The sequence below is a fragment of the Stigmatopora nigra genome, chromosome 23, assembly GCF_051989575.1.
Source record: "Stigmatopora nigra isolate UIUO_SnigA chromosome 23, RoL_Snig_1.1, whole genome shotgun sequence".
Lineage (NCBI taxonomy): Eukaryota > Metazoa > Chordata > Actinopteri > Syngnathiformes > Syngnathidae > Stigmatopora > Stigmatopora nigra.
Genome location: NC_135530.1, coordinates 1,027,551 through 1,045,924, shown reverse-complemented (window position 1 = coordinate 1,045,924; position 18,374 = coordinate 1,027,551). Strand labels below are relative to the sequence as shown.

The window sequence follows — 18,374 nt, the reverse complement described above, 5'->3', positions numbered from 1 at the left end:
CTCGTCTTCGTTGTGGTGTGGAAAACCGTCGGGTCGTTTGTTCCATCTTTTCCGGATATCCCGAGTGACCACTCATCGGCCAACAGATATTTGTTCAAATGGGCGGGGCGTGTAGGGATGGTAAACTTTCAAAACAGTTTCAATTTCGTCTTATACTCGGGTCAATAGCTAAGAAAGGGTGCTCGGACGTTTGGTCGCCAGTCTTTTGGTGACAGAGAGTTAGAATCATGAGAGAGAGTTTAATATGTAAGAGAGAGTTGAATATCTAAGTACTGTTTAATATCTAAGTACTGTTTAATATCCAAGTACTGTTTAATATCCAAGTACTGTTTAATATCCAAGTACTGTTTAATATCCAAGTACTGTTTCATATCCAAGTACTGTTTCATATGTAAGTACTTTTTAATATCTAAGTACATTTGACCGGCGACCAAAAGACCAGCGACCAAACATCCAGTCACGCTAAGAAAGAGGTCAAAGGGGTAGCCAGATGACGGAATGAACGCGGGAACAGCTTTCCATATTGTTGTCTGTTTTTGGAGGGAGAAATGCAGCAAGCGTGTTTGACTTTCCGCCGCCGCCCGAGACGCCAATCCAACGTTGTTTTTGCCATAAAAACAAAAAAACTAAAAGAAAATAGTGGACTAACTGGTCTGTACTTTTTTTTCTCTCTCCTTTCTCCGCCTCTAAAAAAGCGGGTAAGTGTCCAGGACGCGTCGCTGACATCCACCGTCGCACATCCTGTCCTGTCTTCCCTTTCGGAGAACGCCATTTCTTTCTTGCCCCGCCCCTTTCCTTCTTACAGCTGGAACCGGTTTTCCCTCTCCTGGAATGATGTCCTCTTCAATTTATTTCTCTGTGTGTGTGTGTGTTTGGGTGCGGGAAGAATGTTTTTTTTTACTTTTATTTTTTATTTCTGATTATGATTTGTTTCATAACTGTTTCCTTACTTCTCTTTGCCCAGCTATGTTCAGTCGGCCTGCATTATTATTATTATTTTTTTTTAGAACTGAGCTGAACATGCAAACATGAGCTGGCCTCATGTGCTGGATGGAAGAAGAAGAACCAAAGCATTTGCTTGGCCTTTGGAAACAGATTTTCCATGTTGTGCTGTGTCCATTTAATCTTTTTGTGATAAACTTCCATGCCAAGGGCTGATTTCCGGGTGTCCGACAACCAAAAAAGCTAATGTTATTGAAAACAAATCAGTACCTGTTAGCCGTTTCATTGAATTTTGGGAAATTTACTCAGTGTGTCTACCACGGCAAAGGTTGTATTATTGTCAATCCAATCAATATTGTTGATGGTGGGACTTAAAGACCAGTAGATACATTATTAAAACAGAAAAAACTAAGTTAAGATAGGAAGCTATTGTGAAGTCCAAGGTAATAAGATGGCCATCCCGTAGGCGACTCCCGGCTTCTTTTTTTTGATGAAATAAAAGCGTCGCCGTGGGAGGATGGGGTGGAGGTTATTAAATGTGCTGGTGCGCCGTGTCCCAACGTTGCCTTCATGTGTCTTTTTTGCTTGTGTAGGCACGAGTTGCTGGAAGAAGCCAGGAGGAAGGGCTTACCCTTTGCGCAGTGGGATGGACCCACCGTGGTTGCGTGGCTGGAGGTAAGCTCACCTTTTGCTTCATTAATGCCAATACATGTTAAACTATGTTGTTTTTTAAGCAAAAAAGCCATACTATACTATGTCGTTTGGGCTCAAATACATTTGCGTCTTCCTAGCTTTGGCTCGGCATGCCGGCCTGGTACGTGGCGGCGTGCCGCGCCAACGTGAAAAGCGGCGCCATCATGTCGGCGCTGTCGGACACGGAGATCCAGCGTGAAATCGGCATCAGCAACCCCTTGCACAGACTCAAACTCCGGCTGGCTATCCAGGAGATGGTCTCGCTCACCAGCCCGTCGGCGCCCCCTACCTCCAGAACTGTGAGTCCATCCCCTACCCCCTTCGCCGGGTGGTCCCTCTTTCTGTTGTGTTGTTATATGTCGAAAAGGCATTTGAGCTATTTGACGTCTGTTTTCTTTGGAATTATTCGTATTCTTATTATTTGAGCTAATTCGCTTTAGCGTGCATGCTAACGCTTGTGTGCTGTTAACGTTTTGTCCCGTGGCCCCTCCCCCTTTTTGACGCGGGCATCGATGGTCTCCACCGTGATGCTTTATTTAACACTGTTGGCTTACAGTGGTGCTGCTCTTCTTCTTTAACACTGCTTGCGCCTCCTGCTGGACATCTACTACCACCGCAACCCGCCCCTCCGTCTCCGGGGCACCGCCCTGGTAGCCGTCAGGCAACGTATGGGTGACCCACGAGGAGATGGAGACCATGGCGGCTCCTTCCAAATCGGTTAGTCGCCCCTCTGACGATGCTTTTAATGCTTGCGCCCTCTTGTGGAGCTTTTTCTCAAACATCTTTTAGTTCGTAACATTGTTTCACTCGCTTGGAGTCCATTCTTCTAATGAAAGATGAATTTTCTCTTTTTTTGGGGGTCAGAAATCGCAATCTGAAGAGGGAAGCTGGGCACAGGTAAGGAAGCCAAAACTGACTTTTTTCCATCACGAATAAGATTTTTTAAAAACTTTTTAGCTTCAAAAATGGGCCCAAATTCTATAAAAAAAAAGTCCCATCCTTCATAATAATGTTCACTTTTGCTTTTCTCTCTTTATACTCCAATTGAGACTCCTAAAAAGATTTCTATATACCTTCCATGGGTTACAGATATGAAACAACGGGATCATAATTCCATATTTTTATGATCTTTTCCTTAAAGTTTGATCTCCCATACACATAATAAAGCTTTACTATCCCTCTAATGCATTATCTAGACCGGGTAGAGTTTTTACTCTTTATCGTTGCGCATCAACTGGGACGTTTTCTTTGTTTTTTTCATTATTATTATTACTTTTTTAATGTTTATATCACATTTGTCTGCTCTTGACGTCTAGACGCTGGCTTATGGCGATATGAACCACGAGTGGATTGGCAACGAATGGCTGCCCAGTCTCGGACTACCTCAGTACCGCAGCTACTTCATGGAGTGCCTGGTAGATGCTCGAATGTTGGACCACCTGACCAAAAAGGACCTGAGGGTGCATCTCAAAATGGTGGACAGCTTCCATAGGTAAACAAGCTCACCTTGTTGCATGTCTGTCAAACTCGGCCAATTGCTGCTCTTATTAATGATTGCTTAAACAATGACAATATTAGCAGGCAAAGATGATGATTTTGATATTTCTTAGGCCAGCAGAGAAGGCCTTGAAGGCCCTGGTGGTACACCACTGGTAAAACAAGATCAGTTTTACAAAAAAATATATTATTATTATTTTTTAAACATTTTTTTCCCATATAAAAGTTGTTATATGGCGTACACAATTGGAAATGATTTAAAAAAAAACGTATAAAATATGGGAAAAATGTAAAAAATGATCTATAAATTTGTCGATTTTAGCTTTCCTCTATTTGGCAAAATGCACTCTTCATTGATTTAAGTTATTGTAATTATTATAAAATGTCACACTCATAACATTCAATTAACTAAACACTGGTTTTATGTACATAAAACAGTACAATTGAAATAAAATATGCTTTATAGTTGACCATTTTGGCTTCATTTTCACTTAAAATGTGCCCTAAACAATGTATTATTATTTAGTATTGTTCATTTCAATGATTAAATTGTGAAGGTAAGGCCAATTTTTTAATGAATTGATTAAGCATCGAATAGTTAGTTGATACGATAAATTATAATTACTTGCAGCTTTTTTAGAACAACTTTTTTTGGCCCGTAAAAAAAGGAAACAAATAATAATCCCACCCTGGATTCTGCAGAACAAGTTTACAATACGGCATCATGTGTCTGAAGAAGCTCAACTACGACAGGAAAGAGCTGGAACGGCGCCGTGAGACGAGCCAACACGAAATGAGAGGTGAGGGAAAAGCCATGTGTCATGGCGCTGCCGTATTAATAAACAAAATGACGACGTTGGTGTCCACCAGATGTTCTGGTGTGGAGCAACGAGCGGGTGTTCCGCTGGGTGCAGAGCATCGGACTGCGCGACTACGCCGGCATCTTGCACGAGAGCGGCGTGCACGGAGCGCTGGTCGCCCTGGACGACAACTTTGATTACACGAGCCTGGCGCTCTTACTCCAGATTCCCAATCAAAACACTCAGGTCAGCCAAAAAAAATTTGAAGTCCTTGTAGGCTGAATTTTTACAGATGATAGTTTAGGTTTGTTTCATTCTTGATATGTACGCCGTCTTTAGGTTCATTTTTAGTTATCTTTTATATAATATAAAACGATACAAAGAAGCGTGACCAGACGTTTGGTAGCCGGTCAAATGTACTTGGATATGAAACAGTACTTCGATATGAAACAGTACTTTGATATTAAACAGTACTTAGATATTGAACAGTACTTCAATATTAAACAGTACTTCGATATTAAACAGTACTGAGATATTAAACAGTACTGAGATATTAAACAGTACATAGATATGAAACAGTACTTCGATATGAAACAGTACTTTGATATTAAACACTACTTCGATATGAAACAGTACTCAGATATGAAACAGTACTTAGATATTAAACAGTGCTTAGATATTAAACAATACTTAGATATGAAACAGTACTTCGATATGAAACAGTACTTAGATATGATACAGTACTTAGATATGAAACAATACTTAGATATGAAACAGTACTTAAATATGAAACAGTACTTAAATATGAAACAGTACTTGGATATTAAACAGTACTTCAATATTAAACTCTCTCTCTTAGATATTAAACTAACCTATTTTGAAGTACTTGTCATAGAAAATGCCTTGTTGTGCCGTGTTGGCAGGCCCGTCAGATTCTGGAGCGCGAGTACAACAACCTACTGGCACTAGGCACAGACCGGCGGCTGGACGAGGTAAGCAGCCGCCTACTGACCGTTAATTGGCGCCTTTGCCAAAACTGAATGTGTCCCTTTTTCAGTGCGACGACAAGGACTTCCGAGGTCCCTCGTGGAGGCGTCAGTTCCCGCCCCGCGATGTCCACGGCATCAGCATGATGCCCGGCTCGGCCGAGACCCTACCGGCCGGCTTTCGTCTGACCGCCACGTCGGGTCACTCGCGCAGAATGCCGCCCGATGGTAAGCGCCCGAATGCCTCTTCTCGATTGGGAACGCGCCAAACTTGTTTTCCTTGTTCTCTGGGCAGTCCTTTATGAGGCGCTGGACGACAGTGCCGACGACGGGTATTTGGATTGGTTCTAAGGTCAGAGTGGGCCGTCCGTGACTGTCGTGTTTAACCCCACTTTACCTTTTTGTGCCACTTGAAAATTTGATCATGGTGGTTGTAGTCCAATTGTATGTAGCCCATTAAATGGAAGCCAATGAGTTGTAGGTAAAAATTAGATGCAACACACAAGAAAGGTCGCAGGTGAAAGAAAGGCTTTTAGTAGCTGTGTGTTTTTTTTCCATTCCTAGTCTGGTCTACCAATAATAACCCTTGTTTAAAGCCAAAGATGTGTGGTCTCTATCCCAATGCTGTCCTCTGTGTCTCTCTTCCCTTGTGGCAGTGGGAGCCTCCACAGTTCAGCGCCTGGACAGCTCCACGGTGAGAACCTACTCGTGCTGAGAGGAGAAAGACACTGTATGTAAGAGAAAGAACGACACGGCCGCCGCTACTTTGACTTTTTCGGCTTTTCAAATTGAAATCTACATTTTGGAAAGAATCCTGAAAATATAAACGTAGTCAGCGCGGCATTTGAGAGTTGCGAAATTGGCTTTTTAACAAAAATGCATGGCAACAGGTTTGAATTTAATTATTTTTTGTTTTAAATTGCTTTTGAAATTGAATGCAAGCCTTTTCGAAACATAATTACGATTTTTTTTTCAATAAGCCAATTCATAAATCACTGTTATATCGGTGTGGGCTTAATTATTTAGCTGGAAATGCGCAAAAATGTTGTTAGAATGATAGAAACATGATTCTAAAGTAAAAACATGAATGCAAATATCGCATTTCAAAAATAATATCAGAGACAATGACAAAAAAAGAATTGCTATTTCCGCATTTTGTTTTGAAATCCCTCTGCTTGATTAGCAACAGCATAAGAATATTTAAAAATAATATTATTTTTTTAACAACAGTCTTAACGACGCTTGTTTAATGCAGCAGAGCCTGCAGAACTGATTGTGAAGGCCTTGGGGCAGTTTTAGGCCCGCCACTAAACTACCAAAACACGTCAATTATTAACCCTCACAGCTTCTAACGACATGAGAAATAAAACTTTAATTTTTTTTCAGGCCCAGTTCTGATAGAACCACCGGACGGGCCTCGGGTCGAGGGGCGCGGCGAGTTACGGGGGTGTCGGAGGGGCTACGCCATTGGGACAACCTCGCACTGCCAACAAGCCCCTCGGCCCCTCAGCTGCCACACGGCCCCTTTGACCAATTCCCTCCTGCCGCCGCCGCCTCCGGTGCTAAACGACCCCCGCAGCAGGGTGTTCGCTCTTTCCTAAAATATACTGTGTATTTAAATAGGCTGTGTAAATTCATATAAATATCACTTTTTTAAAAAAATGTGTAAAAAAACAAACAAAAAAACGGAAGATTTCAAGCTAAGACGTTAGTGGACCATAGATGAATTATATATGCTGCTCTCGGACCCTCACAAACTTTTTTTTATTTTTGGGGGGACAACTCTCGGACTAAGAGGACCCTGCCATCTGGTGGCCGGAGTACTAAAAAGCACACGGGCAGAGAACAACGTGCGAGTGAGTTTTTGTGTGTTTGTTTAAAAAAAAAAAGAAGAAAAATGTGACTTTTTTGGGTCATCGGAGCAAATTTTGACCACGTTTTTTTGTTGTTCTTTCAATTTGCACGATGAAGAATATCATGGTTCCGTTTTGTGTGGAGACATTTTTATTTATTTATGACTTGTATGTATGTCGGAAAACTAAAGTGGTGAGCAAAAAAAAAAACAGATGATATTAAAATACAAAATACTGTGCGTGGATGGAGTTTCAACTTTTCAACTTGTTTTCTAATTCATTTTTGTTGTGATTTCATGACTTTCTTCCACTTTAGGAATCATCCATTTGAATTGTGAAGAGTGAATTTTCAGATTGGACGTCAGAGAGCTCAACTTATTTATATTTCTGTCATTTTTATGCTATTTTCTGGTCTAACAGGTTTCCGTGATGAGTTCAAGTCACATTTGACTTCAGCACTTTCTCAATTTCTTGAAATACTTCAGGGTCCTCAATGGTGGGCGTAATCTGAGTAGAAAAATCTCCTGTCATTTCCATTCAATTACTTTTAATCAAAAGCCTCCACCATACCTTGTAGGCTTTCCCATTGACCAAATTCCCTAACGAGGAACGTGGTATCTTCCCCGATCTCGTCTTGGGAAGCCCCCTAACGAAAAGAACCTTCCGGAAGGCGGCCACGGGTCCCACTGTGTCCCGTACCAGCTTGACAGTCTCATCCGCTATATCCTTTTCACACTGTTGTACTCCTGAGGACACAAACGGAATGCAATTATCTAAAAATTATTATTTTTAGGTTATTTTTTTACTCACCATTTTTCAGCACACACAAAGCAAGTGGTACATGGCCCTTTAAAGGGTCATCCAAGCCCACCACGGCGCAGTCAGCCACAGCCGGATGCTGCAAAACAGACTGCAAAAAAATATACATTTGTTTTTTTTTTTAAATAACCCCAAAGTTGTGCTTCATATGGTGCCATTTTATGCATAATCAGACATCATCTTACCTCCTCCAGTGCTCCCGCAGACAATCTGTGTCCGGCCACGTTGATGACATCATCCGAGCGCGACATGATGTACAAGAAGCCCTCTTCATCGACAAAGCCGGCGTCCATGGTGTCGTAGTAACCCTGACAAGTTATATGTATACATACAGTGGTACTTCGACCTACAATCAGTTCTACCTACAACATGCTCAAGGTACGATGAAAATTTCGATCGAATAATTCGTCCTAGATACGATGAAAATTTCGAGATGCGACCAAGCCAGGTGGCCATGACATGTTGTTTATCACTATGGTGACCGAAAGTTTACTGTTGAAGCCAGCTCTCAAAATTATATCCATGAGAGAGAGCTTAATATCTAAGTAATGTTTAATATCTAAGTACTGTTTAATATCTAAGTACTGTTTAATATCTAACTACTGTTTAACATCTAAGTACTGATTAATATCTAAGTACATTTGACCGGTGACCAAAAGACTGGCGACCAAAAGACCGGCGACCAAACGTCCGGTCACGGAATACAACAGCAAACAGCCCATCGATAGCGAACGTGAGGTTGGAGGCGTGGAAAACAGCTAACCTGCCCAGAACGAAGGTAAAAAAAAATAAAGTTGTGTGTAAAGTTACATTAAACATATCTTTGGGTGTGTCTGTATATATTAATCCAAGTTCTTTTAAATTTGTTTGTTTACGAGTGCGTTGTTGCCATGGATAAAGTCTCCTTCCCACTGGAAGCCACCAGAGGACGTCTTATCACCCACCGGGAATTTTGTGAAGTAGATCTGCTTGAAAAGTTGGGAATTCTGCCACAGGGAAGACGCCGCGCCGGGCGGAAGAGGTAATCTGCACACAGTACACAAATAGTCATGTCATCTTATTACACGCAGTCGATTCCAATATGACATGACTTCCTCAAATGAAGTCTTTACAGTCTTTCTTTCTTCACTCAACATCTCTTTACCCACTCACTCATCTGCACACAACTCAAAACTATCGTCTTTCTCGTCAAAACGCCAACAAAATGCCCAAAATTTTGATGGATGGGGCCTTTTACGGGCCGCATAAAAGATTTAATGGCTCCCGCAGCTGTTCCCGTCAACCGTAACAAAAAAAAAATCTTGGCACTGACTCCAAGAAAGAGATTTACACGGCGATAACGGACAGGAAGCGAGTGATGATGATGATGAAGGGGCTTACCTCACTACGATGTTTCCCAGAGTTCCCGGCGTCACCTGTTCCATGTGGTCATCGATTACCCTCACTGCGGTAGATAAACATTGCAGGAGTTTGCGTTTTTGATTGAATTATTTTGAATTATACAACGCACCATCGTAGCCTGGCACCGCTTTACCCGCCTGGCCTGCAGGGGGCGCCACTGAGTTTCCCAGGCCAACGCAGGTCGACGAGATTGGCGAACCCGTCTCTTAAACAAACAAACAAACAAAAAGCCATCAGCACTTGACTGTAACATGATCATGACAAATATTTAACTTGGTTAATGAAATGTTTTTGCTAAGGGATTTTACAATAGTTTACATAGTCGTTGTCATTTCAGAAAAAAAGTTGAACCAATGTTTAAGAAATGGAATATGAGCATATTTTGGTAAACTGCCAACGCCAGATTGACTACCCGCCGCTTCGTTATTCCCATGTGCAGTCATTTCAATCAAAACGCTGATACCCCGCTGACGCCGCTACGCCCTCTCCGTTTCTTTTTGAGAGGAGTTTTTAATCTTGGAACCCAATTTCAAAAGCCAGTGGCAGACATAGCGTTTTTACACAAATATAAGGTGTTTCACCACAAGTGGTTGCTCGTCTCCCATTTTGAGCCCCAATATTAATCCCTGTGCTATTTTAAGAGGCGGATGCTGATGTCATCACTGTTGCCGGGCAACAGGCGTGCATTTTTTTTTCCAGCTGTTTGGAGGACTTTGATGAGCAAAATGGTGTGGCGGCAGCTATCAGTGGGTGCTCGGACGTTTGGTCGCTGGTCTTTTGGTCGCCGGTCTTTTGGTCGCCGGTCTTTTGGTCGCCTATCTAAGTACTGTTTAATATCTAAGTGCTGTTTAATATCTAAGTACTGTTTAATATCTAAGTACTGTTGAAAACAGTAGATATTAAGATATTAAACTCTCACTCATGAATATAATTTTGAGAGCTGGTTTCAACAGTACTTAGACATTAAACAGTACCAAGATATTAAACTCCCTCTCATGAATATAATTTTGAGAGCTGGTTTCAACACCGCAATTCTCACCTAGATCCCGAACATAGTTTATTAACTGAACCTATATTTCTCACCTGTTTGCCACCAGTGATCCAAGACGGGAACCCCAAAAGTCTTCTTGGCCCACTCCAACGTCTCCACGTCACAGCGCTCCCCCGCCAAAAAGATGGAACGAAGCCTGAAATGCCAAAGCGCTCAATGACCACGCCCCCTCTAGATGTCAACATCCGCTCCCTACCTGGGTAGCGCGTAAGCCGACCCGCACAGGGCATGGGGGTCCTGCTGGCGGATAGCCCGGACAGCGGTGGGCGCGGTGAACATGCCAGCGGCGCCGTGCTCCGAAAGGACGCGGAAAAAAGCTCCCGGGTCCGGGGTCCCCACCGGTTTGCCCTCGTAGAGGACGCTACTGTTCCCGTGCAAGAGGGGAGCGTAGCAGATGTAGGAGTGGCCCACCACCCAGCCCAGGTCCGAGGCGGCCCACCACACCTGCGACAACAAGGTCAGATCAACTTGCTAAAAAACAGAGAAAGTCACATTTCCTTACTTCTCCAGGTTGTAGTCCATATATGTTGGACATGGTCCACTTTAGCATCACTGCGCAGCCTCCAGTGTCTCGCACAATGCCCTAAAACGGGGGTAGAAATGGTCACTGTTTCATATCTAAGTACTTTTTAATATCCAAGTACTGTTTAATATCCAAGTACTGTTTAATACCGGCAACCAAAAGACTAGCGACCAAACGTCCGGTCACGCCAAAAATTGTGCCCATTTTTTATTGGAACACAGCAAATGATGAAAATATTGTCGTAAATGGCCCTTGAATCCAAAGGTTTGGACACCCCCAAACTAAAGGGAATCAACCTTGGGCGTCCCGGTGGTGCCGGATGTGTAGAGAATGTAGAGCGGGTGGTCAGAAGAGACAGGGACACAGTCGTGAGGTTGGGCTGTCGCCATCTCCTCATCCCAGTCTAAAGAAAGGTCGCCGCTCAGTGAAACCTTCTCCTATTGGGGGACAAAAACTTTGCCATATTACAACTTTCCTCCTGAAATTGACATTGGGCGTGTCAATCATTCCTGACCATGTTCTCTCTGCAGTAGACCAGTACTTTGGCAGGCTTGTGAGAGCTAAGTTCCAACGCCTTTTCCACCAATGGCACGTAGGGCACCCGGCGACCGGGTTCGATCCCGAACGAGGCGGTCACGATCATCTTGGGCTTTGAAAAGTTTTCCCAACAAATATTTAGCGTTGACAAACATGAACTTGTTTACAGTCTGACAAGAAAAGTTAACCAATGAGAGTAACTCTGCCCCTACTCACCTTGGCATGATCGATGCGCACCGATAGCTCTTTGGAAGCAAAGCCGCCAAAGATGAGGCTGTGCGGCGCTCCGATGCGGGCGCACGCTAACATGGCGAACATCGCTTGGGGTACCATGGGCATGTAGATGACCACCAGGTCGCCCTTGCGGACCCCGTTTCTCACTAGGACGCCGGCTAGCCGTGACACCTGAAACAACAAAGTCGTAACATAGCGCCACCAACGGTTTAGACGTTCGATCCGTTTAAATCGGGGAGGAAAGGCGGCCAATGAGCGTGACCGGACGTTTGGTCGCCAGTCTTTTGGTCACCGGTCTTTTGGTCAAATGTATTTAGATATTAAACAGTACTTGGACATTAAACAGTACTTAGACATTAAACCGTACTTAGACATTAAACAGTACTTAAATATGAAACAGTACTTAGATATTAAACAGTACTTCGATATTAAACAGTACTTAGATATTAAACAGTACTTAGGCGACCAAACGTCCGAGCACCACCAATGAGCGTACAACCTGCTCTTGGAGTTGCCGGTACGTCACGATCCGCTTGGTGCCGGTCACCGGGCTGTCGTGGATGATGGCCGCCTGCTCGCCGCGGCCGTCCTCCACGTGCCGATCCACGGCATTGTGACACATGTTCAGTTTACCGCCCACAAACCTGTTGGATTAGATATCAACAGACGATCAAATGAATATTTTATCAATGTTCAACAGTTTGGACTTGGCTTTTTTTTCTCAAATTGATGGGATATAGGGAAGGATTGCCTCTTGAAAAATATACAAACATGGGGACAAAAGTTTGACAGATGCAGTATTCAGAACAGCTTGCAATGTTTAAATGACTCCTGGACCATAAATGTCAAATATTGGACAAAAAATGAAATTGGTGGCTAAAAAGCGTTCATTTAACAAAGAATTGGACACCATCCCAGTTGTATTTCACTAAGGACTTTGATGACATATGTTGTTTTGCTTGGTTTGCCAAACCTGGTTGATGTGTGTGTTTTGCTCTTTAAATGTAACTATAAAAGTATTGCAGTAGATGTAGAAGTAATACTACAGACGCAGAGAGTAGTGTTGTTGTTGTTCTGCGCTGGTGTTGCGTTCACGTTGCAATTCCGAGCGTCGTATTTTCGAACTTCGCCACATAAACACCTACCAGTTGGGAAACACCGGGTCTTCCACGTGCAGTGTTTTGTTCCACGGTTGAAACCAAGTAATATCCTGGGCCGCTTGGGCCCAATACTGCTCCGGTCGGTCCCGAGCCTCCGCGAAGGCTCGGCCGTATTGCTCCTCATTTACTCTGCGTGCATCGTGCGTGCAGGCGCGTTGCAAACTTTCACTTTTCCCGTAAACGTAAACACCCCGCAAAAGGCGTCTGCTGCACACTTTCGGAACACGGGCGAACATATTCCTACTTTCTCTACTTTTTCAGAACTTGCATCTAATTTTCCTCTTCACCCAAACTTACACATGCACAAATACACGCGCTGACGTTAAGCTACCTGATTGGAGAACTATACTTCCATTCTTGAGGAACTTTGCACTGCATAACCCTAACCACACCTCTTTTCTTTTTATTGCTCGTACTACACTGCTATCCGGATTTTTAACTCTTTCCCTCCCGTTGATGGATGGATGTCCAATCAAATTTGAGCCTTGAATCTCTGCCAAACTCCTTGTCAAAGTGGATTGGACATCTACACTCATCAATGGCAGGCAGTGACGTTAGGAAATGTCCGTCAACTTTTAACAAAATACAATAATTGAGTCATCTTACAAAATAAAAATGACTGGTAACTTCTCTAGGCATTAATTTAACAAAAAATATAGTGTATGGTATAATGGTATAATGCAATCTGCATGTTCACAAGTGGATAACAGCGTCACCTATGCTTTACATCATGTGAATAGTTCTCATTTGACTTATATTGGGATGCAAAAGTGATTTTCATACCTCCCCAATCCCTACTATCTTGTGCCCACATTTTGGAATTTTTCGGCCTAGCAACAAGTGTAGCAACATTGTGACGTCGGTTGGAATTTGTCAGGAACGTGTTCCGCATTTTTACAACTTGCGAAACGTGTTTCCTTTTATAATTCAGAAAAAAAGAGCAGCACATTTGTCGGTTTTAGTATTTGAAAAAGAAAGCGTTTGATTGGATCTCTAAAAAAAATACATGCTGCAGTCAAAGACGTCAACAGAGATTAATCCCTGAGAGCTTAAATTCATCAGTGTCAAACTATCTGGATGGACGAATGGATGAATGATGGGAGGGTGGATTACGTAGGAGTTAATCTTGTGCACGTGAGGTCAGCGGCTCCATGTGATGGAGGCCTGAAAGCATGCCGGGCCATCGTTAGTAGGTCGATCAATAGTGCACATTGTTATGGAGCAAGCCAAACTATTATTTGAACTCTCCGTTCTATTGACAATGATAGATGTCTAATCAAATGAATGCAACATGAGCAGACACCCATCTATTGGAAATAGAATGGGGTCGATCCCAGACCTTCCTGTGTATGGTTTCCATGTTCTCCTAGGGTAGGCCTGCACAAACTTTTGGGCCCGGGGGCCACATTGACTTTAAAAATTGGACAGACGGGCCGGGTCAGCACAAGATAGGATACATATAAAAAAAGTGCGTCCGTTAACAGTACATATGAAAGATAAACAGGAAAAAGGACTAAAGTATTATCATACTCATCACTCATCATTAAAGTAAAAAGTATAAAGTACAAATTCAAGTAAAAAGGAATGTATTAAGAAATATTAAAATGGCATTTAAAAAAAGAGGGGCTGTAAAACATGAAATACAAATAAGAGTGGACAGACTTTACAGAGAAGAAATAACGCATGGCCGGTCAAATGTACTTCGATATTAAATAGTACTTAGATACTAAACAGTACTTAGATATTAAACCGTACTTAGACATTGAACAGTACTTAAATATTAAACTCTCTCTCTCTTAGATATTAAACTATCTCTCATGAATATAATTTTGAGAGCTGGTTTCAACAGTAAACTCTCTGTCACCATTTGACCGACGACCAAAAGACCGGTGACCAAGCGTCCGAGCACCCCCTCCGATTGGCTGGCCACCAATTCAGGATGTACTCTGATAGGCTTCATTTAGTACATTTTCATCTTTGGTTCATTTAATGTTGTATGATCATTTTTAATCGCTCTCTCTCTCTCTCTCCCTCGACCAATCCTCCCTCCCACCATCCCTCCCTCCCTCCTCTTTTTTAGACGCTTCCGCTGCATCCTCTCCTCTCTCCTCTCTCCTCTTTTCTTCCCCCTTGAGTCATGGCGACGGTCCTCCAACAGCCGCTCAGTCTGGATCGAGGTAAGGATCTTCTCTCTCTCTCCTCAAAAACATCCCGTTTTGTTATCGACGTCACGTCACCATCATGCCTTCGATATTTCTGCCCAAAAAACATCGCCATCTGGCAAAAAAGACCAAAAATGTTGCGTTCACGTGCTCGCCTGGACCACATTGCATTGACCTGCTGTATTACTCATGTGACTTACAACGAGCGTTATTATTTTGTTGCACATTATGTAAGCTGCGAGACGATAGCAAGCGCGTGCACGGACGCCAGCCAAGCGTGCACGAACGCGTCCTTAGTTTAATACACGCCTGCAGGTTTCATTTGTTTCGTATTTAGTGACTGAGATCATAAGAGGAATAACTGTATCTGGAGCGGATCTATTATATGTCATTATTGAAAGCTATTTTATGTATTTTTTGAAATGTTGGGCTTTATTTTGATTCATTTTTGATCGATCCCTCCTCTTAGTGCATTTGATCAAGTGTGGGAAAACTACGGCCCGCGGGCCACATACGGCCCATTAGGCTTTTTAATCCGGCCCGCTGACGTTTTTCATTTTTTTCTCTCCCCAAGATGGCTTTGTCCACTCTTATTTGTTTTTTCGTGTTTTACAGCCCTTCTATCTTTTTTTAAATTACATTTTAATATTTCTTAATACTTTACTTTACTGTGTACTTTTGACTTTAATGATGAGTGATGAGTATGTTAATACTTGAGTCCTTTTTTCTGTTTATGTTTCATATGTACTGTTAACGGAGGCACTTTTTTATATGTATCTTATCTTGTGCTGACTCGGTCCATCTGTCACATTTTTTAAGTCAAAAGGGACCATACTTGTTAATATTCTGGTCAATATGAGCCAAATTGTCATGTGCTTTAAAGGGTTAAAGTCCATCCTAGCATTTCCTGTTATCGTTGAAAAGGAAATGACTTTGTCGGTCATGTCATGCGTTGGACGAGATACTCGGCGTGGGGTCTTTGCCCCTCCCTGTTGTGTTTGGCGCGCTGTAGGGAAAACAACCCGTGTTTATAGAGTTGCTCGCATCTGGTGCAATGACCCACTTGGACATAATGGCAAATTCTGTACACAGTATGCTGGAGCACACACTGAGTTGAATGTTCGGAAGTAGGGGAGCGTCTGTATGTACTATATGACACTGATGATTTCAACCAATGAAGAGGCTTGTGGTCCTTCAGATGTAGCCCGAGCCATCGAGCTGCTGGAGAAGCTGCAGGAGTCGGGCGACGTTCCCGGCTACAAGCTCCAGTCCCTGAAGAAGGTTCTCCAGAGCGAGTTCTGCACGGCTATCCGCGAGGTGAGCCCTCCCGTCGAGGCCACGTGGATCCTTGTCCGTGTAACCCGCATCTTGTCTTCACAGGTGTACCAGTACATGCACGAAACCATCAGCGTGACCGGATGCCCCGAGTACCAGGCCAAAGCCACGGCTAAGGTGAGCGTCGGTCAAACGCCAAAGGCCGCCATCCGCTGAAAATCTCTCTTTGGTTCAGGCTACCGTAGCCGCCTTCGCCGCCAGCGAGGGCCACTCGCACCCGAGGGTGCTGGAGCTTCCTAAAACAGAAGAAGGTCTGGGCTTCAACGTGATGGGCGGCAAGGAGCAGAACTCGCCCATCTACATCTCTCGCATCATTCCGGGCGGAGTGGCCGAGCGCCACGGCGGACTCAAGCGAGGCGACCAGCTCCTGTCTGTCAACGGGGTGGTGCGTCCATTCATTCATTCACTTATTTTCTTAACCACATTATCCTCACTCGGGTTGCGGGGTTTGCCAGGATTGCCCATCCCAGCTACAATGAACAAGACGTCTCTGGTCATGGGTGGCCGCCAACGTGGTGAAAGAACATTTTTTAGCTCTTTTTAACACAGTTTTTGCCCTCCCACAGAGTGTGGAAGGCGAACACCACGAGAAGGCGGTGGAACTGCTGAAGGCGGCCAAGGACAGCGTCAAGTTGGTGGTGCGCTACACGCCCAAAGTCCTGGAGGAGATGGAAGCGCGCTTTGAGAAGCTTCGGACAGCCCGTCGCCGCCAGCAGCAGCAGCAGCTCCTGGTCCAGCAGCAACACAACGTAGCCGCTCAACAGAATCACACGTCGTAGGTCAGGCGCTCACTTCCTGAAATCACACCACAAAAAGTCACCTTCACTTAGTTAGGTTTTAATATAATTATACTTTAATATAATTACAAAACAATACAGGGTTACATCTGATGTATATATGTATATATGTGTATATATGTATATATATGTGTATATTTAGAAGAAAAAAATTTGATGATTCGAAAGTAAACTAGCTCTCATGTTTTTTTTTCCTAATTTTTCAGGTTATTCCAGAAGAATCAAAACCAAATCCACCTTGTTGAATCTTCTCGAGATGGCGACCAATCCCGAAGACTGCCCATCGAGGTCGAACCTTAGCGTGAGATTTCTCCCAAATTTGGTGCTTGCAAGAACCGAAAATGACGGAATGCCGTTTTGTCTTTTTGTTGTAATGTTCTACATCAGGGGTAGGGAACCCATGGCTCGGGAGCCACATGTGGCTCTTTTGAAGAGTGCATTTGGTTCTTTGCTAACCTGTGAGCTAAAATATGGAAATGGCTGGTGACAGAAATGAGATATTACATCTAGAACTGCTTTAATTTTTTTTTTTTTTTTTTGCAGTAGACTCTTCTGGAATGCATCTTCTCATTGATTGGCAACAGCGTAAGAATCTTTTAAAAAATATTCATTTTTTTCCACTTTAAAAGTGGTGAAATTACAAAAAAAATTGAAAATACACTCGTTTACATGTATGTATTTTGAATTTTAAATTGGTAGTATAGCTCAAAAGGAATAACATTGAAAAGTATGAATTATTTGTGGCTCTCGTGGTCTAAAAGGTTCCCGACCCTTGTTCTACATGGATCCATTTTCTTTTCCCATCATGCCTCAGTCCTCTTGGTGCTCGTTCAGGCAAAAAAAAAAACGTTTTTTAATAGTATCAAAAGACTTGTTTTGTATCTAGTAGTTTTAGCAATAAACACGCTGACATGCAAACTTCATCATTTAGAAGTTTTCCTCTCCACTAAAACAGATATTGAATGACCTTAAAAAGGATAAACAAATATATATTTCCCCTGATATGTATAACTTTTTTGATACGCTTTAATAATGTAACTTTCCCCTCTGTGGTTGTGCAATAACTCTCTTTTAGACGAGCAGAATGTTTAGCACTTTTAACCCAAATACACCAGATTTATTATCTTTATTTGTAATAGTTTTAGGTTTGATCAGAGTTTTATTTTTCCCTTCATGTTGAAAGATGATTTTTGACGATTGTTACATTGTGCAAATGATGTCGCTGTTAGTATTTTGACAAAAACGTGGAATGTTTATCCTGGGATGTAATAACTTAATGTTGCTTCTTTATTATGGGAGTATTTACGTCTTCTTCTAATTTGTCCTCTGTCCAAAAGACAAGAAAATCTCCACCTTTGTCATCACATTATTAATATTTATAAGCGATCACATGATTTTAGTGCAACATGTGCCACACTGCCAGATTTGTACCAGTCATATGACAAGATTTTTCTTTTTTGGGGGGTCACTTTGCATTGTTTTTCTACCTTGCAGTGCTTTCAATTCCAGAAAAAAAGACATTGTCGATATGCAATTGTGATACATACTATATTTGTATAAATAAATGTGCAAGTGTACAGTGAA

General features: G+C 42.7%; 3 protein-coding genes across 7 annotated transcripts in view; 2 read left to right on the top strand and 1 right to left on the bottom strand.

Moving 5' to 3' along the window:
- The window catches only part of ppfia2 (PTPRF interacting protein alpha 2), a 24,503-nt gene extending 17,493 nt beyond the window's left edge, over positions 1-7,010 (top strand). For 2 of the 5 annotated variants that reach the window (XM_077709600.1, XM_077709605.1), the window contains 11 exons: positions 1,536-1,617; positions 1,734-1,934; positions 2,290-2,352; positions 2,500-2,532; positions 2,952-3,127; positions 3,835-3,932; positions 4,003-4,178; positions 4,856-4,924; positions 4,990-5,146; positions 5,575-5,652; positions 6,305-7,010. In XM_077709600.1, coding sequence (XP_077565726.1) covers positions 1,536-1,617; positions 1,734-1,934; positions 2,290-2,352; positions 2,500-2,532; positions 2,952-3,127; positions 3,835-3,932; positions 4,003-4,178; positions 4,856-4,924; positions 4,990-5,146; positions 5,575-5,633 — 1,114 coding nt within the window. In that variant the 3' untranslated portion in view covers positions 5,634-5,652; positions 6,305-7,010. Of the gene's footprint in view, positions 1-1,535; positions 1,618-1,733; positions 1,935-2,289; positions 2,353-2,499; positions 2,533-2,951; positions 3,128-3,834; positions 3,933-4,002; positions 4,179-4,855; positions 4,925-4,989; positions 5,147-5,213; positions 5,271-5,574; positions 5,653-6,304 lie in introns of all 5 variants that reach the window. The other 3 variants (XM_077709602.1, XM_077709603.1, XM_077709601.1) reach the window with 2 other exon arrangements.
- Positions 6,900-12,903, bottom strand: acss3 (acyl-CoA synthetase short chain family member 3). Its single transcript, XM_077709610.1, has 15 exons — positions 12,482-12,903; positions 11,836-11,980; positions 11,319-11,507; positions 11,080-11,214; positions 10,862-11,002; positions 10,545-10,625; positions 10,239-10,486; positions 10,075-10,178; positions 9,101-9,196; positions 8,971-9,034; positions 8,535-8,616; positions 7,776-7,898; positions 7,582-7,681; positions 7,342-7,517; positions 6,900-7,278 (listed from the first exon to the last, which is right to left on the bottom strand). The coding sequence occupies exons 1-15, from the start codon at positions 12,730-12,732 to the stop codon at positions 7,207-7,209; spliced, it is 2,007 nt and encodes a 668-aa protein (XP_077565736.1). The 5' UTR covers positions 12,733-12,903; the 3' UTR covers positions 6,900-7,206.
- Positions 8,442-18,374, top strand: lin7a (lin-7 homolog A (C. elegans)). The gene is made up of 8 exons (XM_077709614.1): positions 8,442-8,611; positions 10,089-10,499; positions 14,577-14,673; positions 15,857-15,975; positions 16,039-16,110; positions 16,169-16,378; positions 16,560-16,772; positions 16,997-18,374. Exons 3-7 carry the CDS (start codon positions 14,634-14,636, stop codon positions 16,770-16,772), a joined length of 654 nt encoding a protein of 217 aa, XP_077565740.1. The 5' UTR covers positions 8,442-8,611; positions 10,089-10,499; positions 14,577-14,633; the 3' UTR covers positions 16,997-18,374.